Source organism: Pneumocystis jirovecii, assembly GCF_001477535.1.
Source record: "Pneumocystis jirovecii RU7 chromosome Unknown supercont1.9, whole genome shotgun sequence".
Classification (NCBI taxonomy): domain Eukaryota; kingdom Fungi; phylum Ascomycota; class Pneumocystomycetes; order Pneumocystales; family Pneumocystaceae; genus Pneumocystis; species Pneumocystis jirovecii.
This window is the reverse complement of record NW_017264783.1, coordinates 32,216-54,884: the sequence shown is the minus strand read 5'-3', so window position 1 is coordinate 54,884 and position 22,669 is coordinate 32,216. Positions and strand designations below refer to the sequence as shown.

At 23.8% G+C, this 22,669-nt stretch overlaps 11 protein-coding genes across 11 annotated transcripts; 5 read left to right on the top strand and 6 right to left on the bottom strand.

Moving 5' to 3' along the window:
• Positions 1-154: 154 nt before the first annotated feature.
• Positions 155-858, top strand: T551_02077 (uncharacterized protein; the record flags this gene model as incomplete). The annotated part of the gene is made up of 6 exons (XM_018374340.1): positions 155-164; positions 209-316; positions 359-478; positions 520-555; positions 601-678; positions 725-858. The coding sequence occupies 6 exons, from the start codon at positions 155-157 to the stop codon at positions 856-858; spliced, it is 486 nt and encodes a 161-aa protein (XP_018229292.1).
• Positions 859-1,097: 239 nt separating this feature from the next.
• On the bottom strand, positions 1,098-4,529 carry T551_02076 (uncharacterized protein; the record flags this gene model as incomplete). The annotated part of the gene is made up of 5 exons (XM_018374339.1): positions 1,098-1,789; positions 1,836-2,223; positions 2,273-2,429; positions 2,473-3,299; positions 3,351-4,529. The coding sequence occupies 5 exons, from the start codon at positions 4,527-4,529 to the stop codon at positions 1,098-1,100; spliced, it is 3,243 nt and encodes a 1,080-aa protein (XP_018229291.1).
• A 1,144-nt stretch (positions 4,530-5,673) lies between these two features.
• On the top strand, positions 5,674-6,239 carry T551_02075 (uncharacterized protein; the record flags this gene model as incomplete). Its single annotated transcript, XM_018374338.1, has 2 exons — positions 5,674-6,082; positions 6,130-6,239. The coding sequence occupies 2 exons, from the start codon at positions 5,674-5,676 to the stop codon at positions 6,237-6,239; spliced, it is 519 nt and encodes a 172-aa protein (XP_018229290.1).
• An 86-nt stretch (positions 6,240-6,325) lies between these two features.
• Positions 6,326-7,616, bottom strand: T551_02074 (RNA methyltransferase, TrmH family, group 3; the record flags this gene model as incomplete). Its single annotated transcript, XM_018374337.1, has 7 exons — positions 6,326-6,403; positions 6,449-6,543; positions 6,587-6,819; positions 6,861-7,105; positions 7,148-7,244; positions 7,289-7,493; positions 7,535-7,616. 7 exons carry the CDS (start codon positions 7,614-7,616, stop codon positions 6,326-6,328), a joined length of 1,035 nt encoding a protein of 344 aa, XP_018229289.1.
• A 207-nt stretch (positions 7,617-7,823) lies between these two features.
• Positions 7,824-12,607, top strand: T551_02073 (uncharacterized protein; the record flags this gene model as incomplete). Its single annotated transcript, XM_018374336.1, has 12 exons — positions 7,824-8,288; positions 8,341-9,826; positions 9,874-10,355; positions 10,378-10,591; positions 10,632-10,677; positions 10,717-10,812; positions 10,857-11,265; positions 11,306-11,356; positions 11,402-11,519; positions 11,564-11,701; positions 11,740-12,167; positions 12,218-12,607. 12 exons carry the CDS (start codon positions 7,824-7,826, stop codon positions 12,605-12,607), a joined length of 4,323 nt encoding a protein of 1,440 aa, XP_018229288.1.
• Positions 12,608-13,047: 440 nt separating this feature from the next.
• T551_02072 (N-acetylglucosaminyldiphosphodolichol N-acetylglucosaminyltransferase catalytic subunit ALG13) lies at positions 13,048-13,645 on the bottom strand (the record flags this gene model as incomplete). The annotated part of the gene is made up of 3 exons (XM_018374335.1): positions 13,048-13,159; positions 13,200-13,338; positions 13,390-13,645. 3 exons carry the CDS (start codon positions 13,643-13,645, stop codon positions 13,048-13,050), a joined length of 507 nt encoding a protein of 168 aa, XP_018229287.1.
• Positions 13,646-13,757: 112 nt separating this feature from the next.
• On the top strand, positions 13,758-14,536 carry T551_02071 (mitochondrial 37S ribosomal protein RSM24; the record flags this gene model as incomplete). Its single annotated transcript, XM_018374334.1, has 3 exons — positions 13,758-14,061; positions 14,111-14,397; positions 14,444-14,536. The coding sequence occupies 3 exons, from the start codon at positions 13,758-13,760 to the stop codon at positions 14,534-14,536; spliced, it is 684 nt and encodes a 227-aa protein (XP_018229286.1).
• Positions 14,537-14,992: 456 nt separating this feature from the next.
• T551_02070 (uncharacterized protein) lies at positions 14,993-17,661 on the bottom strand. The gene is made up of 6 exons (XM_018374333.1): positions 17,164-17,661; positions 16,894-17,122; positions 16,351-16,850; positions 15,949-16,295; positions 15,348-15,903; positions 14,993-15,307 (listed from the first exon to the last, which is right to left on the bottom strand). Exons 1-6 carry the CDS (start codon positions 17,612-17,614, stop codon positions 15,033-15,035), a joined length of 2,358 nt encoding a protein of 785 aa, XP_018229285.1. The 5' UTR covers positions 17,615-17,661; the 3' UTR covers positions 14,993-15,032.
• A 365-nt stretch (positions 17,662-18,026) lies between these two features.
• T551_02069 (uncharacterized protein) lies at positions 18,027-18,870 on the bottom strand (the record flags this gene model as incomplete). The annotated part of the gene is made up of 3 exons (XM_018374332.1): positions 18,027-18,288; positions 18,330-18,665; positions 18,719-18,870. The coding sequence occupies 3 exons, from the start codon at positions 18,868-18,870 to the stop codon at positions 18,027-18,029; spliced, it is 750 nt and encodes a 249-aa protein (XP_018229284.1).
• A 661-nt stretch (positions 18,871-19,531) lies between these two features.
• On the top strand, positions 19,532-20,277 carry T551_02068 (NEDD8-conjugating protein UBC12; the record flags this gene model as incomplete). Its single annotated transcript, XM_018374331.1, has 6 exons — positions 19,532-19,601; positions 19,653-19,680; positions 19,724-19,791; positions 19,837-20,047; positions 20,090-20,115; positions 20,168-20,277. The coding sequence occupies 6 exons, from the start codon at positions 19,532-19,534 to the stop codon at positions 20,275-20,277; spliced, it is 513 nt and encodes a 170-aa protein (XP_018229283.1).
• Positions 20,278-20,528: 251 nt separating this feature from the next.
• On the bottom strand, positions 20,529-22,480 carry T551_02067 (uncharacterized protein; the record flags this gene model as incomplete). Its single annotated transcript, XM_018374330.1, has 4 exons — positions 20,529-20,965; positions 21,009-21,705; positions 21,750-21,819; positions 21,861-22,480. 4 exons carry the CDS (start codon positions 22,478-22,480, stop codon positions 20,529-20,531), a joined length of 1,824 nt encoding a protein of 607 aa, XP_018229282.1.
• Between the last annotated feature and the right edge of the window lie 189 nt (positions 22,481-22,669).

The following is a 22,669-nucleotide window of genomic DNA, read 5'->3' as shown; positions in this document are numbered from 1 at the left end:
CGATTAACGATTTTTAAAAATAAACTTTTGATCATTAATACCAAAATTAATATTTTTAATTAATATTTAAGAAATATCACTCTTTGTTTAAAAACATATCCTTTTTATATTCAGTTTTAAAGAAATACATTTAAAGTTTCATAAATTTGTTAAAATGCCACGTTGTAAGTAAATCATCGTAAATGAAATTTAACTGAATCATATAAAGATTATTGTGATTACTGTGATGTATTTCTAACACATGACTCTGCTTCTGTTAGAAAGGCTCATAATGCAGGAAAAAATCATATTACAAATGTCCGAGAATATTATCAAGGTAAAGTTGTTTTATAATATGATTTTAAACTTAATGCATCAGAAATAAGCCATGAAAAAGCACAAAATGTTATTGATTCTATAACTAAGGCTTATGAAAATCAATCAATTATGCCGCCAATTCCTGGGATGTTTCCTCATCCTATGATACCTGGAGTACCACGTATGATTCAAAAAATATATGTACTTTTTATTAATATATAGCGCCACCAATATCAGGTGTTCCAGGAGGATTGCCTCGTAAGTAACTGTATTTTTTTACTTATAAATATAATTATTTATTAGCACGTCCTGGTATGCTTGATGCACCACTACCGCCACCTATGCCTGGAATGCCATTTCCACCGCCATTTGGTATACCACGTATATATGAACATTTCATAGAATGGAACATTTTAATTGTTTGTAGCTCGTTTAAATTTACCGTTTTCTGGAGGATTTGCTCCATTACCCATTCCACCGCCTGGTATACCTCAAACACAGCCTAATCAACAACCTCCATTTGCACCTCAAAATATGCCACGACCTACTCCACCAATCTAAATATATTCTATATAACTAAATAGAGACTTTTTTAAAAATAAAAATGCTTATATTTACAGTAATCATAAAATGTTTCTACAATATTTTATTGCCCATAGTTATATAAAAATATTCAAAAATATTTTAGCTATTTTGCAAATTACAATAGGTTTTCAATAATTTACTATATTACTCAGAAAATTAATATTTATAAGTCCAGTAAATAGATATTATGTTTTAGAAGCCCTTTTTAATCTTATCTATTTTTTCATCCATTTAGAAAATATGCCTTTTTTTTTTTTAAATGTATAGGAATCATTTATAAAATTTTTATCATTATAATTCAAAGAAGTATTTTTTAAAAAATCGGTCAAAGATTCTTTATGTTCAATTTCTGCTTTTTTAAAATCAATAAGTCCGAAAGAATAGTCATCAGAATTTGATTCATTTATAGAATCATTTTTATAATTTATTGAACTTTGAAAACCAGGATTTCTATGATCAAAGTCTTGAGAAGAAAAAGTATAAGAATTTAAAGAAATATCGTCTAAAAGTGGAAGATTTTTTCTTTCAATAGATTCTGGTGTTTGATATGGATTGTCTGGAAAAGTATTCTTAATATAATTTGAAGATGTTATGCCTAAATAATTACTACTTTTTTGAAGTAGATTATTTTCCAAGATTACAGGTGAATCTTTTGACGATTGTGTTTTTCTAAGTAAGCTTTTGTTTTTTTTTTTATTTAATGGTACCAACTTTTGAGATCTTATGGAGTTTACAAACATATGTGGATTGTCTTTAGATATTGAATATTCTATATTAATAGGATCTGAATTTTTTAAAAATTCAATTAAAGATTCTTCTTTTTTTTGATGCATCTTCAAATACGGTTTTAATAAATCATCTAAATCATCATTGTTTTTATAATCATCAAATTCATTTCCTTTTGATACTTTTTTATATATTAGCGTTATACAAAGACTTCAAAATAGACTTACAATAATCAAACCCATTCATATTAAATGATTTTGATAAGAAATCATGTTTAATAACAGGTTTAGAATTCAAAAATGAATTATGATGAATTTCATCAAAAGATGTTTCTTCTAAAAATTCTCTAAGAGAATCAGTAGTTGATTTCCCAGGAATAGTCGGTTCCCGAGGCTCTAATTTAACCTGTTTATTTTTAGGTAAAGAAGAATTTAACGAATCGGATGCCAATAATTCTTTTGGAGTAAGCATCTTTGTGTCATCATTAAAAGCAAAATCATTCTTAGACTCGATACTATCACAATATTTATTTATGAGGTTTTTATTATACGAATTTGAAATGTTTGAAATATCTGTATGATAATGGATTTCTTGATATAATTTTTCTGCGTTAAACTAATAAATATGAGATAAAACCTATTTAAAAACCGTACAGTTTTCTTACATCAATTTCACTTAAACTTTCTGTATTTAAAGTTATTTTCATAGTTGTATTACTATTTACAAGTTTATCAAAGAGCTCGTTTTTATCATCGATTTTATTTTCTGCTCTATTTTGAAAACAGTTGGAATTTAACTCATTTGTATTTTTATATAAAATGCTACTAATCTTAAATTAAAATAAATAGAAATCATTAACTTTACCTAGATTTTAAATGATTATCTAATGCTGATATTTCTGATATCAAAGAATTGTCATGTTTAATTTTATCTATTGGGAAAATTGCCTGAGTTTTTGAAGATGTTTTTGATAAAAAATTGGGATTAATAGGATAAAGATAATTATTTTTAGTTTTTAAAAAAGATGTATCATTTACATTTTGATTTTTTGCATATATCATTGCTTCTAAATCTTTATCCACAAGACTTGTAGATGAATTACAAACATCTTGTTCAAGTTTTTGTGCCTTGTAGCTAGGTGATATTTCATTATATAATGAATTGCAAGAATGATTATGAGGTAAAACAAAATTTCGACTATTTGCATCATTTACATTATAATTATGAATGAAAAAATCTTGATGAATGTTTTTTTTTTCGTTTAAAGTATGTTCTCTATCCTGATCAATTAATGAAAGCTTTTGAATTTCTCCTAATAACTTTTCATTCTCTACAAAATTATTTTGATTTTTCAATACAATATTTGAAAACTGATCATTTGAATTTATATTAAATGGATCCATAGAATTCCCATTTATATCATTGGTGATGGACATAGTCTCTAGAAGAGAAGACTTATTCTTATAAATATTAGAATCAGATATAAAAATTTTTTTAAGAGATTTTTCGGAAGAAACATTGTTTTTAAGCAAATTTGTACTTGAATGTTTCTTTAAAATTGAAGTATTTGTTACAACCCCTAATATATTATTATAAAACTCGATCTTTTTAGATACCTGATTGCTACTTCTAGAAGTAAATGAAGAATTTATTAAACTTTTCTCTTTACAACTAAATGAACGAAATATTTTCTATTATATAATTAGAATTACAAATAATTTATATAAAAAATAAAAATGAACCTTTTTTGGGGACAAAATCTGTTGGGTTTCATTAGAATTTATTTCATATTTGTCTTCCACTTTAGAAGATATTGTTTTAGAATTAATTTTCCGGTCAACTAACTTATTTTGTTCTAGTATTTCTAGATTATGAAATCGTTTGTTTTGTTCGTCTTTTTGATAAATAGATAATCTTCCGTTAGTATCAATATTCATAGAAACATTCTTTATAGGTGTAATTAAATTTGTTTGATTATCGAAAAAAGTAGTATAATCAGAATTCTCTAATTTATGAGCTGATATTTCGTGACTAAATTCATTATGACATATATCAGTATTTGCGGTATCAGTATTAATTTCAATATTTTCATCTATTTCATGCCCCAAATTGTTAAATCTTGCTTTAGTATCTTCATATTCTTTATATGTGCTAATTTTTTCTTGTAGAAAAATTGGAACAGTAACAATAGATTCTTTAGTTAAATTTTTTTCATTGGTTTTTAAATTCATAAAATTATCTGTAAACTTCCATCTATTCCAAAGAGATATTATTGTATTATCGCATTCAAGTCCTTTATTTAGATCGCTTTCTTCAACAATTGGAAATGAACTTTTAGTTTCATTTAACCTTTGACGACATGCATTTCCTGCAACAAGTAGTATATGCTCTGCAATAAATTCAAGGATTGATGTAGTATATATTGCAATAGAAGGAGATATTAATTCGTCAACCCACGTAGCATTAGAAAAATTTTCTTTTTCTTGATCACCTAACGTAGAATATATCATACATTTTACACGAGCTTTATTCCAAATATCATCCAAACTCCAACTAACTTCTTGATAATTATCAGAAGTTAATTCGTTTGTCATATGTTCATCAATATATGTTTGCAACTCTGCTTCTGCTTCAGACATCGCTTCTACACCAAGTTGTGTTGGTAATTCATTTGATATAGCATTCCTCAAACATGAAATATTAATTGATTGAGATGCTTTTAAAAAAACCAAAAGAATGTAGTCCAGGAATTCATTAATCAGTTGCAATACCTTTGGAGAAAGATCTAAAGGAACAGAAAAAGAATTTTTAAATTCTGTAATTGATGATAAAATAACAGACACAGCTGCTTCACGAGAAATATATGCTGCTGGTGGTATATGTTGTAAGTTAGCAATTGGCGTATCTTTTCGCGTTTCCATAGATAAAATTTTATCAATATGTTTCACCTATAATAAATTAAAGAAACACGCATATAGATAATAAAAATAGTTTCAGACGTTTTTGTTTTTGTGTATTATTTTTTCTTGTTATTTAATTTCAATATTGTATGAAATGTTAAGAAATTTTTATATAAAAATTATAAATTAATTTGAATAATTCGAAACATTTCAAATTCTAATTATTAAAACAAAAAAGAATAATGTTTTAAAATTTTATATTTTAAATAAAAAAATACATATAAACATATATTTATATTTTAAATAGATTTTTTTAAAGTTATAGTCATAAAATTCATGTTATAAATTGAATATTTTAAAAAATATTCTATAAAATAATACGTAGTAAGTAGGTTAGAAAATGATCTATAATAATCTATAATAGCTATTGATGTTACTTTAGAAAGATATCTTTTTATTTTTGAAAAACAATATATATATATATTAGATAAAATAGTATTCCTAAGTTACAATTATGATTTAAATTTAATATATTTAAAACTTGAAAAATTTTAAACACTACCATATTAATTGAAGAGATATTTTATTATTTTATAAATATAACTTAAAATACAAAAAATGATTTTGTTTTTCGATAAAAAAGAAAATTGCAAAATAAAAGATTAAATAAAAACAGCTCTAAAAGTTCAACTTTTCTTTCTATATTATATTTCGAAATAACTTTATATCACTTTTTATTACAAATGAAAATACATATTAATATAATATATTTTAAATAAATAACAAGCAAAAATAAAGGGAATATATTATTTATAATAATAAAATCTTATCTTTTTTTATATATTTAATATATAAGAATTTAAAAATGGATGCTTTTATATTATTATTTCAAATTTTAAATACTCTAATATTATGAGTGATGCACGCTGATCTAAAATTAAATATGTTTAAAAAGGGAAAAAAAATATTAAATAAGTTTAAGGAAAGACGAATTTATTTAGTTTTGCATTTTGTTTTTGGTTAATTTCTAATGATGAATAATGGATTAAGTTTCAATATAATATTAAGTATATTATAATTAAAATATTAAATTATTTTTTTTATAAAATCAAAGTCAGGTTAATTATTTTAATGTTGAAAGAATTTTAACATTTAGAGTTTTGGAATGTGTTTTCACTTTTTTAATGATTCCCAAAAACATTTAAACAAACAATCAAAATCATGTTATTCATTTTCATGTTTCAACAAAAAGACATATAATGAAGCAAATGAAACAACACAACCAAATAATGAAAATAATGATTTGGATTTTTATGGTCAATTTTTTTGGGAAGGAATGCCTATATATATGGGAAAGTTACCCCGAAGTGCAAAAGTAAAAGGTTACAATATTACATCAGATATTGTTTTAAATTTCGCTCAAAAAAACTTAAATTTAGCAAACAAACATAATACTTTAATGAAGATTTTCCAATTAGATCACGAATATGAGAATAGTAATAAAAAAAAATGCTTTAAAGATATTTTTCAAGAATCTGATTCTGATATTTTTTATCCAAGTGAATTTTTTGAAGGTTATTAAAATATATCTAAAGAATACTAATAACAATATAATTATTAGAGACAAATATTGCGCAAATATTTAAAAAGAATAATTTTGATTCTTTAAATGGCAAACTTAAAACTATACCGGAAAACGAGTCTTTACACTGCTTTCATACAGAATTTTAGAAATGATTTCCGTATATAGCTTTATAAATAAATCTATAAATAATAAACTTTTTTATAGTTATTAACTATGTTGAAAATATAATATTTCATGAAATTTGAATTTTTTTTTTAATTTTTGATATTTTTACAAATTCTGAAATTAATATTCCAGAAGCTACAGATACCTAATAAAAATAAATTTCATATACATATAAATATTATTTAGATACATTTAAAGAATCTATTATAGAAAAAGGAAGTTGTAAGGATGGAATGGTAACTAGAAAATCGCATTCATTTATAATTAATGTTCTTATACCTTTACCTGGGTTTTATTAAATACTAGTTTATATATTATTAGGAATTACTTTCACTTCCCATTATAAATAAAGTGGGTGATTCAGAAAGATGTATATATAGTTCATCATATGAAATTGTTAAAATCTTATTTGCTTTTTTAGATGGTGATACAGCGCCAACTATTTTCCAATTATTTTTTTTAAGTAAACGTAAAAGAGATAATGGATTAGACGTTTTAAATATTTTTAGGAATTCACATGCACCTGAAGATGCCTTATTTACAACAGGTGATAAAGGTGCACTTTTATATTTATTATGAGTTAATATATAAAAAAATATTACCAATTTTTTGCGGAAAGAATCACTCCATTAAGTCTAAAATAATATGCATTTCTTAAGATAGCTCCCATATTCATTGGATCTGTTATTTCATCTAAAAGAAGCCATAAATTTATATAATTTTTATAATGTAAATTATTTGGTATTTTAGATTCATTATCGTTTAAATAATTGATTTGAAAATCAAGAAATTCTTTATGCGTACTAAGCGATAAACATTGTATTGGTGATGCTTCCAAAATAAATCCCTACAAAATTTTAAAAATAGAAAAAGAATTCATAATTCATACATTATGTGGTCTATTAAAAGAATAATTATTCAAAATACCCTTATTCTCTACGTATTCAACAGGAATAGACATCGACATTGATATTTTCAAAATATCACTTATACAATATTAATTTTTAAAACAACTGTATATATAGTATACTCTTCTTTTTTATTACCATAAACATATAATTTATAAAATTTTTCTCTGTTATTTGCACTTAAAGCAGCAAAAACTGGCGCTCTTCCATAAATATATTCTTTCAATAACTTATTATCTCTTTTTTTTTTACATCTTACAACAATTGATTTTGAATGGTTTGAAAAATATTTTTTGTTTAAAGAATCTTGATATAACAAATTTTTATCTAAAATTGTAAAAAAATATTAATAATAAAAAAAATACTACTTAATTGAATATTTTTAAAAATAGAACTTATCCATGATTTTATACAAAAACCATTTATTTTGAATTTATAATATATAATCATAAATAAAAATCGTTTCGAATGACACCTTTATATAGTGAACTATAAACATAATTATTTAAAATAATATTTCTATAAAAATGATATAATTTTATACACAAATAAAGAAAACTTTTATTTTTTTTCTAGCAAGTTTATAAAATCAATGGTTTAAGAATTTAACTATGTTCTTAAAGTTGAATCAATAATTAACTTATTTTTAAAAGACGTATGAAGACTAAACTAATGAAATTGATGAAAAATGATGTTTCTTTTGACAAAAAGGAAAGTTTTTCTCAAGTATTATCAGAAACTGAACATAATTTTAAAAACAATCAATTAACATTATTAAATAATTATAATTCGTTTTATAAAAATAAAGACAAGCTCTTTTATATTTTAAAAGATGATTTTAGTGAAAAGTCATCGGAATATCTTGTGAATGAAAAAAAAATATCTAATATACAAAATTCAACTCATTATTTTTTTGATCAATGTTATTCCAAAAATCAGTCTTATCAAAATTTATTCGAAACTTCAGACTTTTTTGTTATTATTTCAAAAGCTATACCAAAAGAAGGAATATATTATGATCCTACTGAACATGCTGTAAAACATATAATTACAGAAATAAGCACAAATTCTAAAAAATGGAAAGAATATATTGTTTTATTTAATGGTGGATATAAAGCTAAAGTATTTAATAAATTGTTCATTATATAAATTATAATTTATAATATTATTCTAGGCTAATTCTGAACAAATTATTAAATATCATCAAGGAAATATTGCTTTACAAAATTATATAAAAAAAACAAATTTATTGGATAAGGATTGTATAGATAAAGAAATTTCGGAAGAAAGCTACTATTCATCTGATGATATTCTTACTATTGGAAAAAAATGTTCATCTAAGCCATATGAAAGTGAATTGCCAATTATTTCCTTAAAAAAAGTATTATCTAGTGATTTAAGTACTAATATTAAAGATGAAGAAGATGAGGATGATGAAGATGACATCTTTTTGTCATCTAGATGGAAAAATATAGGATTAGGGGAAGTTTTATTCTCTAAAGCAAAAATAAATTTATCATATAATTTCGAAACTTTAGAAAAAAAGGTGCCAAAAGAATATAGAAAATTAGATAATAAGTTTCAAATAAGAAGATCAAATCGTAATAAATATCATGTTATAAGTTACAAAGAAAATATATATGAATCTTCAGATGATAATATATCTTCTGAGTTATATAAAAATAAGTCATCTGAAATGCTTTTAAAAACACTAAAGAAGGATAAAAAGGGATTAGGGATTGCATTTTTTCCTGTACTTAAAGACTTTATGGATTTTCATAAACCGTATTGTGAAAAATGTGGCGGATCTAAAGATCTCGTACCTTGTCAAAGTTGTAGTATAACGTATCATCAAGATTGTATGGGATCTAGAACTAACAAAATTGTTGTTTTAACGCTTGTCACTGATAGAGAATATGTTTTTCAATGTTATTATTGTACGGAATTAAAAAAATCTTTAAAATTAAGAAATAGATGTTATATTTGTGGAAAAGTTGGCGAAAATTGTTTAAAGCTCATTAATATCTCACAAAAAGGATTTGCATATGATAATGTCTCTGAATTAAAAAAAATAGAAAAAGATACTGAGCTTATATTAAATAATTCAAAAGAATTGCTTTGGAGATGTGATAGATGTTATCGTGCATGTCATTTTTATCATTTACCTGAAAGATTCTATAAAAACAAAGAATCTAAAATATTTCATATTAATAATTATGTTCAAGATTGGACTTGTAACGAATGTATAAAATATCCATATTATATAGATAAAATTTTGGGATGGAGGATTTCTTCTGCTAGCGAATCTATTGACATTTCTATAAATGAAAAAAATTTAGATTATACTGAATGGTATCGGGAATATCTTGTAAAATTTAAAACACAGTCTTATTTAAGAGTTGCATGGGTATCTGGACTTTGGTTATCTGGTATTTCAAAAATAAAAAGTTATTTTGATCTTCAAGAAAATATTTCTATCCAAGCCATTGAAGATGTTGTTCCTGAAGATTATTGTACTGTTGATATTATTTTCGATGTTATATACAACAATGGTCAGTCTAGGATTCAAAGGATATTTAAAAGTAAAGAAGAAGAAATAGAAGCAATAAATACTGTAGATCGTGCGTTATGTAAATGGAAAGGTTTAGAATATAATGATGGTATAAAAATTTAATTTTCATATTAGAAACCTAATCTAATTATATAGTAACGTGGGAAAAAGCTCCTCAACATAATTCGTCTCGCTGGAATGCTTTTAAAAATGCTTACATAGAATTTGTTGAAAGTCAATATATACATAGTCTTAATAGAAATATTAGACTATCTAGAGTTATGAAAAGTGTTCCATTTTCTGATCTTGAAATAAAAAATCAACCAAAATATATACAAGGAGGTAAACTTATGGAATATCAGAAAGAAGGACTTAATTGGCTATATTATATGTGTCAAAAGGGGAAATCTGTAATATTAGCAGACGAGATGGGTTTAGGAAAAACAATCCAGATAATATCTTTATGTTCAGTGCTTTTTCATAAATGGGAAAGGTGGCCATTTTTAATAGTTGCACCAAACTCTACAATATCTAATTGGAAACGAGAGTTTTCAAAATGGAATTCTTATCTCCATGTTGTTGCGTATCATGGTGAGAAAATTCAAAGAGATATTATAGCAAGTATTTATAACAATATTGTCATATTTTAATCTATTGTAGCGTCAATATCAATTATTTCATCCACAATTTAGCAAAGATCTTAAATGTCATGTTGTTTTAACTAGTTATCATACAATTATAACTGATTCAATATTAAGCAATTTTGATTGGGAATGTTTAATAGTAGACGAAGGACAACGTTTAAAAAATGAACGTTCTTTACTATTTAAAAAATTGATTAATTATAAATCTCAGAATCGTATTATCCTTACAGGTATAGTTTTTATATTATTTTAGACTATTAATTGCTAAAGGAACACCATTACAAAACAATGTTAAAGAACTTTTTAATTTATTACAGTATAAGGTTTCTTTTTTTTTTTTTACTTAAAATTATAGGTTTTTAGAGCCAGAAAAATTTGATGCAACTAAACTAAGTCTTGAATATTTAAATATGACATCTGAAAAAGTATCTCAAATGCATGATATTCTAAGGTATTATAACTTTCTATTATTTTTCAAACTAATAATTTATTTAGACCTTTACTATTACGTAGAACAAAGTTGGATGTTCTTAAATCTTTACCGCAAAAATTGGAAATTATACTTCCTGTAACAATGTCGTCTCTTCAAAAAAATTTATATAAATTAATTTTATCTAAAAATGCAAAACTACTTATGTCAATAATGTCAAAATCAACTACTGAACGGCCTTTAACAAATTATAATAATACAGCACTCTCAAATATTTTATTACAACTTAGAAAAGTATTATCACATCCATATGTTTATAATCCAAACGTTGAAGAAAAGACATCCGATGAGCACTTAGAATATGAAAGGATGGTTAAGGCTTCTGCAAAATTGAAATTTCTTAGTAAATTATTTCCAAATTTGAAAAAAAGAGGTAGGAGAGTTTTAATTTTCTGCCAATTCACTTTAACATTGGTATTTTTTTCAAAATAAAAATTTTAGTTAATGTTTTTAGGATATTCTTGAAGATTGGTTAAATTACATGGGATATAAGTTAGAAAGAATTGTATTTTTTTTAAATTTTAAATTTTTGTTTTTTATATATTTATAGGATGGAAAAACACCGACATATGATCGTCAACGTAGAATTGATAAATTTAATGCAAAAGACTCTGATTTATTTTGTTTTTTACTTTCTACAAGAGCTGGAGGAGTAGGTATTAACTTAGGTAAACAATTAATATTTATTTATTTATTTTTTAATTATTATTAGCAACAGCTGATACTATTATAATATACGATGTTGATTTTAATCCTCATCAGGATATTCAGGCTATATCACGGTCATATAGGATAGGACAAACCAAAAATGTTTTAGTATTTATATTAATAACAAGAAATACAGCAGAAGGTATAGAATCTTTAATGAGTTTATATTAATTATTATAGAAAAAATATTAGAAGAAGCAAGGCGTAAAATGGTATTAGATCATTTGATAATTGAAAGTATGGATGAAAAAAGTGAAACTGCTATTGATTATCAGTCTATTCTTAGTTTTGGTGCTAAAAGTCTTTTTGAAGATCAAAATGATGATCAAGAAATACATTATAATGATAATGAAATAGAGAATTTGTTAATTCAAAGCGAAAATGATCTTTTAAAAGAAATTAATCGGAATTCTGTAGACTCTTTCTCTTTTGCTAAAGTTTGGGAATCTTCTATAAATAAATTAGATGAAAATTTTAAAAATGCTAATGAACTAAAAAACGCAGATATAGATTTCTGGGATAAAATTGTAAATGAAAATAATAATCTAGAAAATGCATTTGAAGATCCAAACATAGAAATCGGTATGAGAGGAAGAAAAAGAAAAAAGGTTTAACTATTTTATTGTATAATTTGTTTTAATCTTATTTAAAAATGTAGATAGATTATTCACTAGACATTTCTTCAAATATAAAACCTCGAAGATCTAAAAAGAAAGCAAAAACAAGTGCTAGTTCATCTTCCGATACAGAATTTTATAAAAATATTGAAAATCATTCACATAAAGACAAAAATAATAATTTTATAAGCAAATATCAACGTATTGTTTCTAATAAAATATATGAAGATAATTCATGTTTAAGGACAATTAATAGTCAATCTAAAATCAATATGCCCAAAGAAATAAATCCAAGTATCCATCATAATTCAAAGACACATAAAAATATAAATACTTTAAAAAAAGTTAAACAGAAAAAAGAAAATTCAAAAACAACTAATTCGAATATAATTGTAGACGTTCCAAAAAATATAGCTAAAAAAATGCTTTAAATGTTACGTATCTTAATCTTTAATTTTAATTAAGATTTATTAAATAACTTCAAATTTTTATATATTACAATTCATTAAAATCATTATAGGAAATTTTAATCAATACTTAATTTGAATTTAAATTACGATCAAAAAATAATTTTGTTTTTGAAGATGAGTTGAAATTTTAGATTTAGAAACAGAAAATATGCATTTTTTCAATTTAATTGAACATTAAGGTAATGTTTATCTTTAAAATTTAAGAATTTTGAAAAAAATTTAACTTATCATTTCTTAACATCTGCAAACTCTAAAAATATTGTATAATAAAGTTTTTTTGGTATTATTTTTGGTATTATAAGGGATAATATATATTTGTGACTTTATTGTTAAAAAAAGTTAATGCATATAGTTTTTAGTTAAAGTTTAGATATTTATATGTAATTATATTTCTATAGATATCAATTTAATCCCATATGTTTATCTAGAATTATTGGAAATAAAGATTTTGTAGGAAATGGGAATGGTTTTAATTCTTTTTCATTAAAGTTTTCTATTGTATGTAAAAGATTCCTAAAATTAGTGAAATCTAAACTTATATCATGTACTATACTTTGGTGTACTTGAAATAAGATATTTTTGACGACTCATTTCTTCTGTTAATTCAATCTGATGATTATCCATTAACGTTTCATTAACAACAACAATAAGCTGTTTTTTAAGTTCTAATGCTTCTATAATAGATCCTGAACCTTTGATAAATATTAGATATTTTTAATTTGCTACTTTAATAAAATAATTACCCGCATGTGAAATAATTAAATCTGATTCTTTAAATGCTTTTTCAATATCTTTGGAATAATCAAATCCATTAACCTTTAAGCCTTCTACTGATTCCCAATTATTAAATATATTCTGTGAATTCCCATATTGAACTAAGATTTTAGAAAATCCATGTGCAATTAGTGCTTTTTGTACTTCTTTTTGTTGTATAGAAGATATTAATGCATCAAATCGTGTTGATCCTACTGTAACAAATACAGTTTTTTCTTTAACCATAAAAAGCTTAAAAAATTATATTTCTATGATTTTTATTATTTTTAAGATTAACGTTTTTTCTAAGACATATAAACATTTTATTTAGAAAATAAAGCTTTAATTGACTAAAATAATGAAATATAAATACACTTTTTTTTTTAAAGGGTTTTTTATACTAAAAATGCCAAAAAAAAACTTTTTTTTTTACTTTAAAAGATTAGAATTATCAACTTTTACTAAGAATGAGGTAAATGATAAAACTGTTGCAAAAGAAAAAGTATCAAAAATACGGCAAAATCATCGTGAATACAGAAAAAAAGATACTAAAATGGATGAACATTACGGTATTACATCTTTAGGCCATATTTATCTTAATGAACACCGTGAAATCAGAGAGTATTATCGGAAAACTGCATGGGAGCTTCCTACATTATCAAGTATGGATATAAAATAGGTGGAATTTTTGTTCTAATTAATTTGAAAAAGAGTTTTCTATTCCATATGAACCTCCTGAAAAATCTCAAGTTTTAAAGTTTAGATATACTAGTTATTTTGGAGAAAAACATCCTGCTGAATCAAAAGTAACATTGGAGATTTTATTAAATAATTTAGCCCTTACACCAACAGAACGCCATAAGTTGATTATTCTTGCAGGACCAAGATATAATCCTTTGACGGATATATTAAAATTTAGTTGTGAACTATTTCCATATCGAATTCAAAATAAAAAATACTTAAATGAACAGCTTTATAAACTTATTAAAGAGGCCAAGGTATAAATAATCTTTTAAAAAAAACTTAGTTAAATATATTTTAAAGGACACAAGTGATACATTTGAAGATATTCCTCAAGACTTTAGACATGTTAAATCAAAACGTCGTTTAGTTTTTCCTAAAGAGTGGATTAAATAAAGAATGGATTAAAATATAAATAGAATGCATTTATCATATTTGTAATTGTTAAATAATTATTTAAGTAAATTATGGTTTTTATATGATCCAGTTATAAATATTTGAATACTTTTTATATAAGATTTATTTATAATTGATATCTTGTATTCATGTTAAAAACATATAAGTTCTATAATAAAACTAACAAAGTACTTAGTGTTTTATGACTTATTCATAAGCCTAAAAATAATAAAATGCGAAAAAACAATTTTATGATAAATAATATTTAAATATTCTAAAAAATAATATATATATAGTGTTAATATGCTGATTTTCAATAATTTAGCTGTTTCGCAATATTAATGCATTTTCTACCGTTAAAATTATGTATTTAAATGGTTTTTTAAAAAATTTTTAAAAAGATTTTTCTATATTTCCCAAATAATCTTACAAATAAAAAAGATTAAATTCAATAATATTTAACTTTTCACTAACTGAATGTTATTTGTATGATTAATTAATTATTATTTTGCATTTGGTTATTTATAGAAATAACATTTTTGTTGCGTTTTGAATTTTTAAATATTTTATCTTTATATTTTTTTAAAGTAGGCAGCCTTTTTAATTCAAAATTAGGTGTGGAAATATCCATATAAGCATTATCCTCTTGGATAGAATAAATGGTATTAACTATACTTGATGTACTTTTTGCTCGTTCACTTTCAAAAGATGGTTTAGATGGTAATAATCTTGAAGTATTATAATGTATGTTTGGTGTTGATTTATTAAAATCTATTGTAATTAGCATTAAAAAAACGCAAAATTGAAATACTTGAAATTTCTAAATTAAATTTATTAAATATCCCATATCTTTTATTTGTTGATATTGAATATGAATATAAATTCAAATCCTTTATAGGGATTTTTTCGTATTCTTTTTCTACCTTATGACTAGAAACGTTATTCTTTCCTTCTTTTGTTTCTTCCAAACTCAATTGCTTTTTACTATTATTTAATTCTACCATGTACTCTAACTTTTTATAAGAAAATGGCAGTTTTATGGAATTAAATTTTCCTATAAAATTATTTTCTGTATATATATATTTTTTATTATCTTTGATAATACCATTATTTTTTATATCTTGTTTATATTCTAAAAGCGGTATACTTTTTTTTGTTTTAACAGACCTATACCTATTTATAATATTAAGTTTATTTTTCTGATGTTTAAAATATTCTGATAAATTTCGTTTAATTTTATGATCACTATTTGACAATGGTGGTTCATATTTACTTATATTATTTGCAAATTTTGGTTTGTCTTCTACTGAAGAGTTTACATGAAATGAATCAAAAGATATACGCCTATCATTTTTATTATTTTGTTCCTAAAATACAATTAATTTTAATTGATTAAATCTTTTTAATTATACTTCAACAATGATCCATTTTTTTTCCTCTAATTCAATCTCAAAAAGAACAAAATTCTCAAATATTTTTTTTTTAAATACAGGTGTTTCATCACTACAAGAGTCAATCCATACACCCCAAAAGCTTTCGTCTAAATTAATGCGGTACTTATTTGATATTATGCTTCCATTTAACCATTCAGTATTTATTTTTGTAGCTGAATTTAGCTCTGAATGATATTGATTTTTATTTATTGGTAAAGATGTTTTATCAGATGGAAATACATCACGTAAAGAAGTTTCTTTTTCTGAAGGAATAGCAGAATTTATTTTAAATTTTGATTCAAGAAAATATTCATTAGATTTATTTTCTATAAATTTTATTTAGTTTATAATCTTTTAATCATATTTTAGGTATTTTGTTACCTGAAGAAATATTATGTTTATATGTTTTACATGCTGAATCTATTTTAAGGTTTTCTAAGTCGTTTTCAATATAATCAAATCCAAAATTTAAAAAATTTTCCCATTCTTTAGATTCTGTTGAGGATGATACATTTGTTAATGTATTAGAAATACACATAAGAATTCTTTTTGACTCATCGGTTAAGGCATTTTCAATATGATTACGATGCTTCCACAATACTGAAACAATTTCATCATCTGTATCTAAACCTTGTATTGCAACACGCTGAAGAACAATAAAAGCATTAGGGCTTGGCATATTTACATGCATATCAATACATAGAGTATCTTTATGGTGAAGTGTCATCAATGAAGATACAGGCAAAGGGTATGGTGTTTGTTCAAGTAATTTAACGAGCGATAGTGCCATAGAATTTGGGACATATAATTCCGTATTACTGTGCTGCTCCTTTATACTTCTAAGATATGCAAAAAATAAATGTTCATTTGCATCTGCTGATCTAAGTTATTATTAGTATTTATTTAAAAAATTAGAAACAAAACTTTTTCCAATTATTATACGCTTTATGAAATCCTTGTTCTTTATCTTCAAAATTAAACGCCCACCAGCCAGCTGTTCTTGACAATTTGTCTCCTGAAAGTCCGTTAATTTTTGAATAAGCTGCAATGGAAGAAAGAATATTGAAAAATCCAAAAATAATATTTTCCCGAACTTTAGACCCTGCAACTACAGGAATATAATCGAAAAATGCATTACATGGGTATTTTGTATCTAAAAATGTAAATTTAGCTTAATAGATAATTTAAAAATACCTCTTTCGAGTATTGTAAATGCTTCATAAACATCCCAACCTACTACACCATCGATTAATCTTAGCCAACACCATCTAATAATTCCAATTATCACATAGATATCCATTAAAGGCAATTCTTGAATATATTGATCTTTCTGTGATTTTGAATCAATTGAAAAGAATTTTCGGATAAATAATTTTGTTGATAAAACATTAGACATAGGCCTAAATGGCAAAAATACTAAGGGAATCATTACACCTCTTGATTTAACTTCTACATAGCATGCTTCTAATAAGTCATATACTTCTTCATCTAAAACATAATCCCAAGACCATGGGTCACTATTTCTAAAATTTTTAATATCTGTTATTTCTGTATTACAATGTAGGCTTTCGGACGTATTTGTTTCAGTTGAATGATGTTTTTTAGATGAATATGGTTTTTTAAATTTATTCAAATATTTTGTCATTTTTTTAGCCTTTATTAAAATCGAAAATTTACCGTTAATAGGATATCGTATGCTGCAATATAGTATAAAAATACGTTTTCCTTAAAATTTTATCTAATCTAACATTTTTTGTTTTGAAATGTTTTATTTTGATATATTGTTTATTTTAAGAAGCTATAAATAGATTTGTTTAAAAAATATATCTAGTCTTGAATCTATTCGAAAAAGAATGTTTTATATATTTGGGTAATTTAAAAGTGTTAGAATTTTGTTAGTATTTTTATATTAAAAAGGTAAAATAATGGTATCATTAGATAAGAAATATAAACTATAATACTAAATAATCTAAGAAAATAAATATTTTTATGTTTAAGTTCTTAAAAATTTTAAAAAATAAATATAAAATAGTTTACATGATATTGATTTTTAAATTTTATAATGTGTTAGAGAAAAAACTGATAAGGATTTTAATACCCTCACGAAACTTTTCAACATTTTCACTATTAGTCAGATCTGAACGTGCAGCCATAAATCCATGGTGCATTGTCGAAAAAGTTTTAAAAATACAATCTTTTGAGAATGGCTTTGTTCTAATTATTTCTTCAAATGTATTGCAATCGTCGAGAGGCTCATCTTTGCTTATAATATTACATATTGGGACTTTTAAGTTATCTGCATCATTAGAATCAACCATACTGAAAAATTATTAAAAAGAAGAAATAAATATATTTCTTACGCAGGATGAATCATAGCAACGCTATTGATTTTATCGCTATAACATCCTCCACTAAGAACTGAAAGTTTTCCTCCCCAGCAAAAGCCAAATATTGCAAGAGATTTTGCGCCATCTTTTTTGAGATTTTCAATAATAATGCCTACAGTTTCTAAATTTTTTTCTAGATTAGCAGGGCCATTAAAAAAGCCCTTCAAAGCTCTTCTTTTTTCTTCAGTATTAGGAGGGAAAGACTCTAATGGAAATGGATTCCCCAAAAAAAAATCTGGCATAACAATTCTAGCATCCCCAAGTCCTGCACTAAGTAAATCAGCACATTGTTTTGTTTGTGGCCAATATCTTATAAACATGTTCTGTTAGTTCTATTGATATAGATATAAGGGATTAAATACCCAAAAATATCATATATACAAATTAATGTACGTTCTTTATTATCGCCTATTACATATGCATCAATGTTTGATATTTTTGTCATATAACCCTTTGGGGTATAATCTGAAACTACAGGAAGAAGAGAGCAACAAGCAGTATTTGAAAGAGACATTAGAATTTTTTAGATATTTTTTAAATATTAAAGTTTAAAATTATCGATTTAAAGTATTAAAATTATTTAAAAAATTTAAAAATAAACAAATTTTATAATTTTATATTGATATTTTCAAATTTAAAATATTTTAGTGAAAAGCTAAAAAGATTTTATGAATTTTATTAAATTCAAATTTTTATATTATAAAAGTTTTATTAGATATTAAGTTATCTATTTTATTAAAATAATTAGAACAGTTTAAAATGATTTAAATAATTTTTAAGATGTAAGATTTAAATAATATGAGTTTCTTGTACTGGAATTAATGAAAAAAGTTTATTATTTTAAAATTGATTCTTTAATACATTATGTATCTTTTGATCTATGATTAAAATTATTTTAAATCTAAAAACTATATAAAAATAAATATAATATTTTCTAAATATTAATGTGACATTAAATAATAAAGAAAATATAATTTTGAAGTTTTGATGAATTATAAAATTAATAAATTTTAATAAAAAATTATATATTTAAATTAAATAAATATAAAATTTAATATTTTTTATTTTATTGATATAAAATAAAAAATGCTAATATTAATATATAATACTAAATAAATCTTTAACTAAAGGGATAATTTTATAAAATAAAAATACATATATTAAAAATTTACAATATGAAAAATAGTTTTTTAGATACAGAAAAGAAACCTAAAATTACTGCAGCTCAGATCCGTGTTCAAAAAGGTATTAAAAATATAAAAATATCAATAAATAATAATAATAATATATTTTTAGATATAACAGAGCTTCTTTTGCCAGAAACGTTAAAATATATTTACAATAGTCGTTGTTTTAATTTTATATAGAATGAAAATAGAGTTTCCAAATCCAAATGATCTTCTAAATTTTTATCTTATAATATCACCAGATGAAGGTTATTTATAATTTTTTTTAAAGATAATATTTCTAAAAATAATAGGTTTTTACAAAAATGGATCTTTTCGCTTTAAATTTAATATTGATACAAATTATCCTCATAATCCTCCTAAAGTAAAATGTGTGCAAAAAATTTATCACCCAAATATAGATTTAAATGGAAATATTTGTTTAAATATTCTTAGAGAAGATTGGAAGCCAGTGCTTAATCTTAATGCTATTATGTTTGGTTTACAATATCTTTTTCTTGATCCGTAAGCTATTTTTTTTTTTTTTGATGTTATTAATATTCTTAGAAATGTTAAAGATCCTCTTAACAAAAGTTAGTATTTAAATATTTTACTAATTCAATAATTAATTTCAATTTTATAAAGTTGCTGCTGACGATTTAAAGAATAATCAAGAAAATTTTCGACAAAATGTACAAATTTCTATGAAGGGAGGATATGTTTATTCTGAAATGTTTGAAAATGTTATATTTTAAAATTAAAAACAAAATAAATATCATAAATTATATCTTTCGAACTTTATAAAATTAATCATATGCATATGACATTTTGCTTAAAAAGAAACATATTCTATTAATTATTTATAATATATTCAATACAAGAAAATAGTAAAACTAATAATATCTAATATTTAAAACAAATTAATATAGTCAAAATCACTTAAATATCAAATATGAAAAATCAAAAATTTCAAAAAACTATAACATAGATATTAAAGATAAATAGCTTACATTATTACTTCATTAGTATAATATATGTAACCTTGAGGGTAATAACACATTCCTTGTTCGTCACCAGAGTTATTTCTATGAGAATTATAGGATGTAATAGAATTAACCGGAAACTTTGTAGAAATATGATTAGAACGTATTGATTCAGACCTACTTGGGATATAATTGGGTGGTGTAGATATTGTAGAATATGAATAATAATATTGCATTGGATCATAGTAATATATCATAGCATTATTATCTTGTGTCATAGAAGGTGTGTTTGAAGATGAAGTAGATATCGATGGTAGAGTAGAAGAAATAGAAGTATTATATTGAGATGGTGCATTATAATAAGATACAAGATAAGAATGACCTGAATGTGTAGAAAAATAATAAAATAAAGGTTGTTGAGATGTTCGATAGTCTGAGTGAAAAGGTACTGAATATACCGCTAATTAGTTAATAATACTATTCAAAGATGAAAATAGAAATACCAGAATTGGGCAAATAAATTTCTGATGCATTTTCATTAGAAACTTGTTGCGTATTTGTTTTATCATCATTTGTAAGCTTTAAAGTATCTCCAACAGAAGGTTGTAAAGAAAAGAGAGACAAATCAACATTTAATCCTTTTACGGGCTGATGTTTATACATATCAGATACTAAAGACGGATGATCATTATGTGTATGAAAATCCAATGAACTGCTTGTAACATTCTTAGATTGACCATGCAATATTGGAAAGTTCTTTAACTGTAAATAAGAATCCAGTTCAGATTGATTATCAGAAGAAAAATTATTTAAAGTAGGATTCTGTACAGACATTTCTGAATTTGTATGCTGTATCGTAAATAATGATTCCTTAGGAACTTCAATAGAATCCGAATTATTAAAAGAATTAGGTACTTGCATGATTTTAGGAACGAATTTGAAAGAATGTTCAGGAGCTGGATAAGCAATTTTCAAAGAGCTATTAGGAAACTTAATTTTCACCGGTTTATCTTCTCTTAAAAAAAGCCGATGAAAAAGAGGATTAAAATGATTAGTTAATTCTTTCTGAAAACTCTTTGTATCATTAGAACTAGAAATCTTAACACGAATATTAAAAATCCTAGACCTATGTTTTGATATGTTTTTAGGATCTTTCTTAGTATTTGATGTACTGGAATTATATTGCTTATTAGGTTCTATCTATTTAAAATTAGTAACTAAGAAAAAAATATAAAAAATATTACACTAATCTCATCATTTATTTCAAAAGCATCATGTGTCCATACATCATCCTGTAAAGATTTTGTATGAGAACTAAAAAAAATTAGCAAGGATATTTATAATAATGTAATTACTTTTTCCATTTACTCCTTTGACGAGAGTAACTATTTCCAAAGTACTGAGGCTTTTTATGAGAAATAAACGAATTATAGCTATGACGTTTATCATGCATAAAAAAAGAACCAATATAAGGAACAAATGTGGGGTCAGCTTTATTAGGTTTCTGATAGTTTTTGCTTTCGCTCTGTATTACTTTTTCTTTTTTATTTTTTTTTTTTCTAAATTCTTTCTGAATAGTCTTTACTTTTTTTTCAAAAATATCAGACGTGTTAAACATAGTAGAATTATTAACATTTTTTTTCGTAGGCAAAAGCGACTTCTGATTTAAAACAGGAGACATGTTTCTGAAATACTTCTGACGTCTTCTAAAACTTTTTATACCATAAGTTAAAAGGATATCTTGTTTTTGAGAACTAGAGTCATGTTTGTCATTTTTTTCACTTGATTCATTACATGAAAGGGTTTCTGGTGATATAATCGCATTCTCATCTTCTGTATCATCATCATCTGTAATAATTCCATCGTTAGACTTAGACAATTCAGAATATGATGTTTCATCTGTTCCACTTGTTTCTCCATCTTCATATAATATATCTATTTCACGCTGTCTTCGAGGCTTAAGACAATGAACCATTTCTATTAAACCTTTTCTTAAAAATAAACTTAAAACCTTTAATAAAACCTCTAATTTATTTAAAACTTTTTTTTTCTTTTTTTTATATATACGTTACAACTTTTTTTACAAAGTATAAATCACGAAAAAATATTAATCATATTAATAAATTATCTAAAATATTATTTACTCTCATTCCACCACATAAAC

Coding starts and splice junctions, on each gene's coding strand:
- T551_02070 (XM_018374333.1), bottom strand. CDS start 17,614: ATGACAAAATATTTGAATAAATTTAAAAAACCATATTCATCTAAAAAA. Junction 17,123..17,163: donor ATTTACAATACTCGAAAGAG/GTATTTTTAAAT, acceptor TTACATTTTTAG/ATACAAAATACCCATGTAAT. Junction 16,296..16,350: donor TAAACATAATATTTCTTCAG/GTAACAAAATAC, acceptor TAAAATTTATAG/AAAATAAATCTAATGAATAT.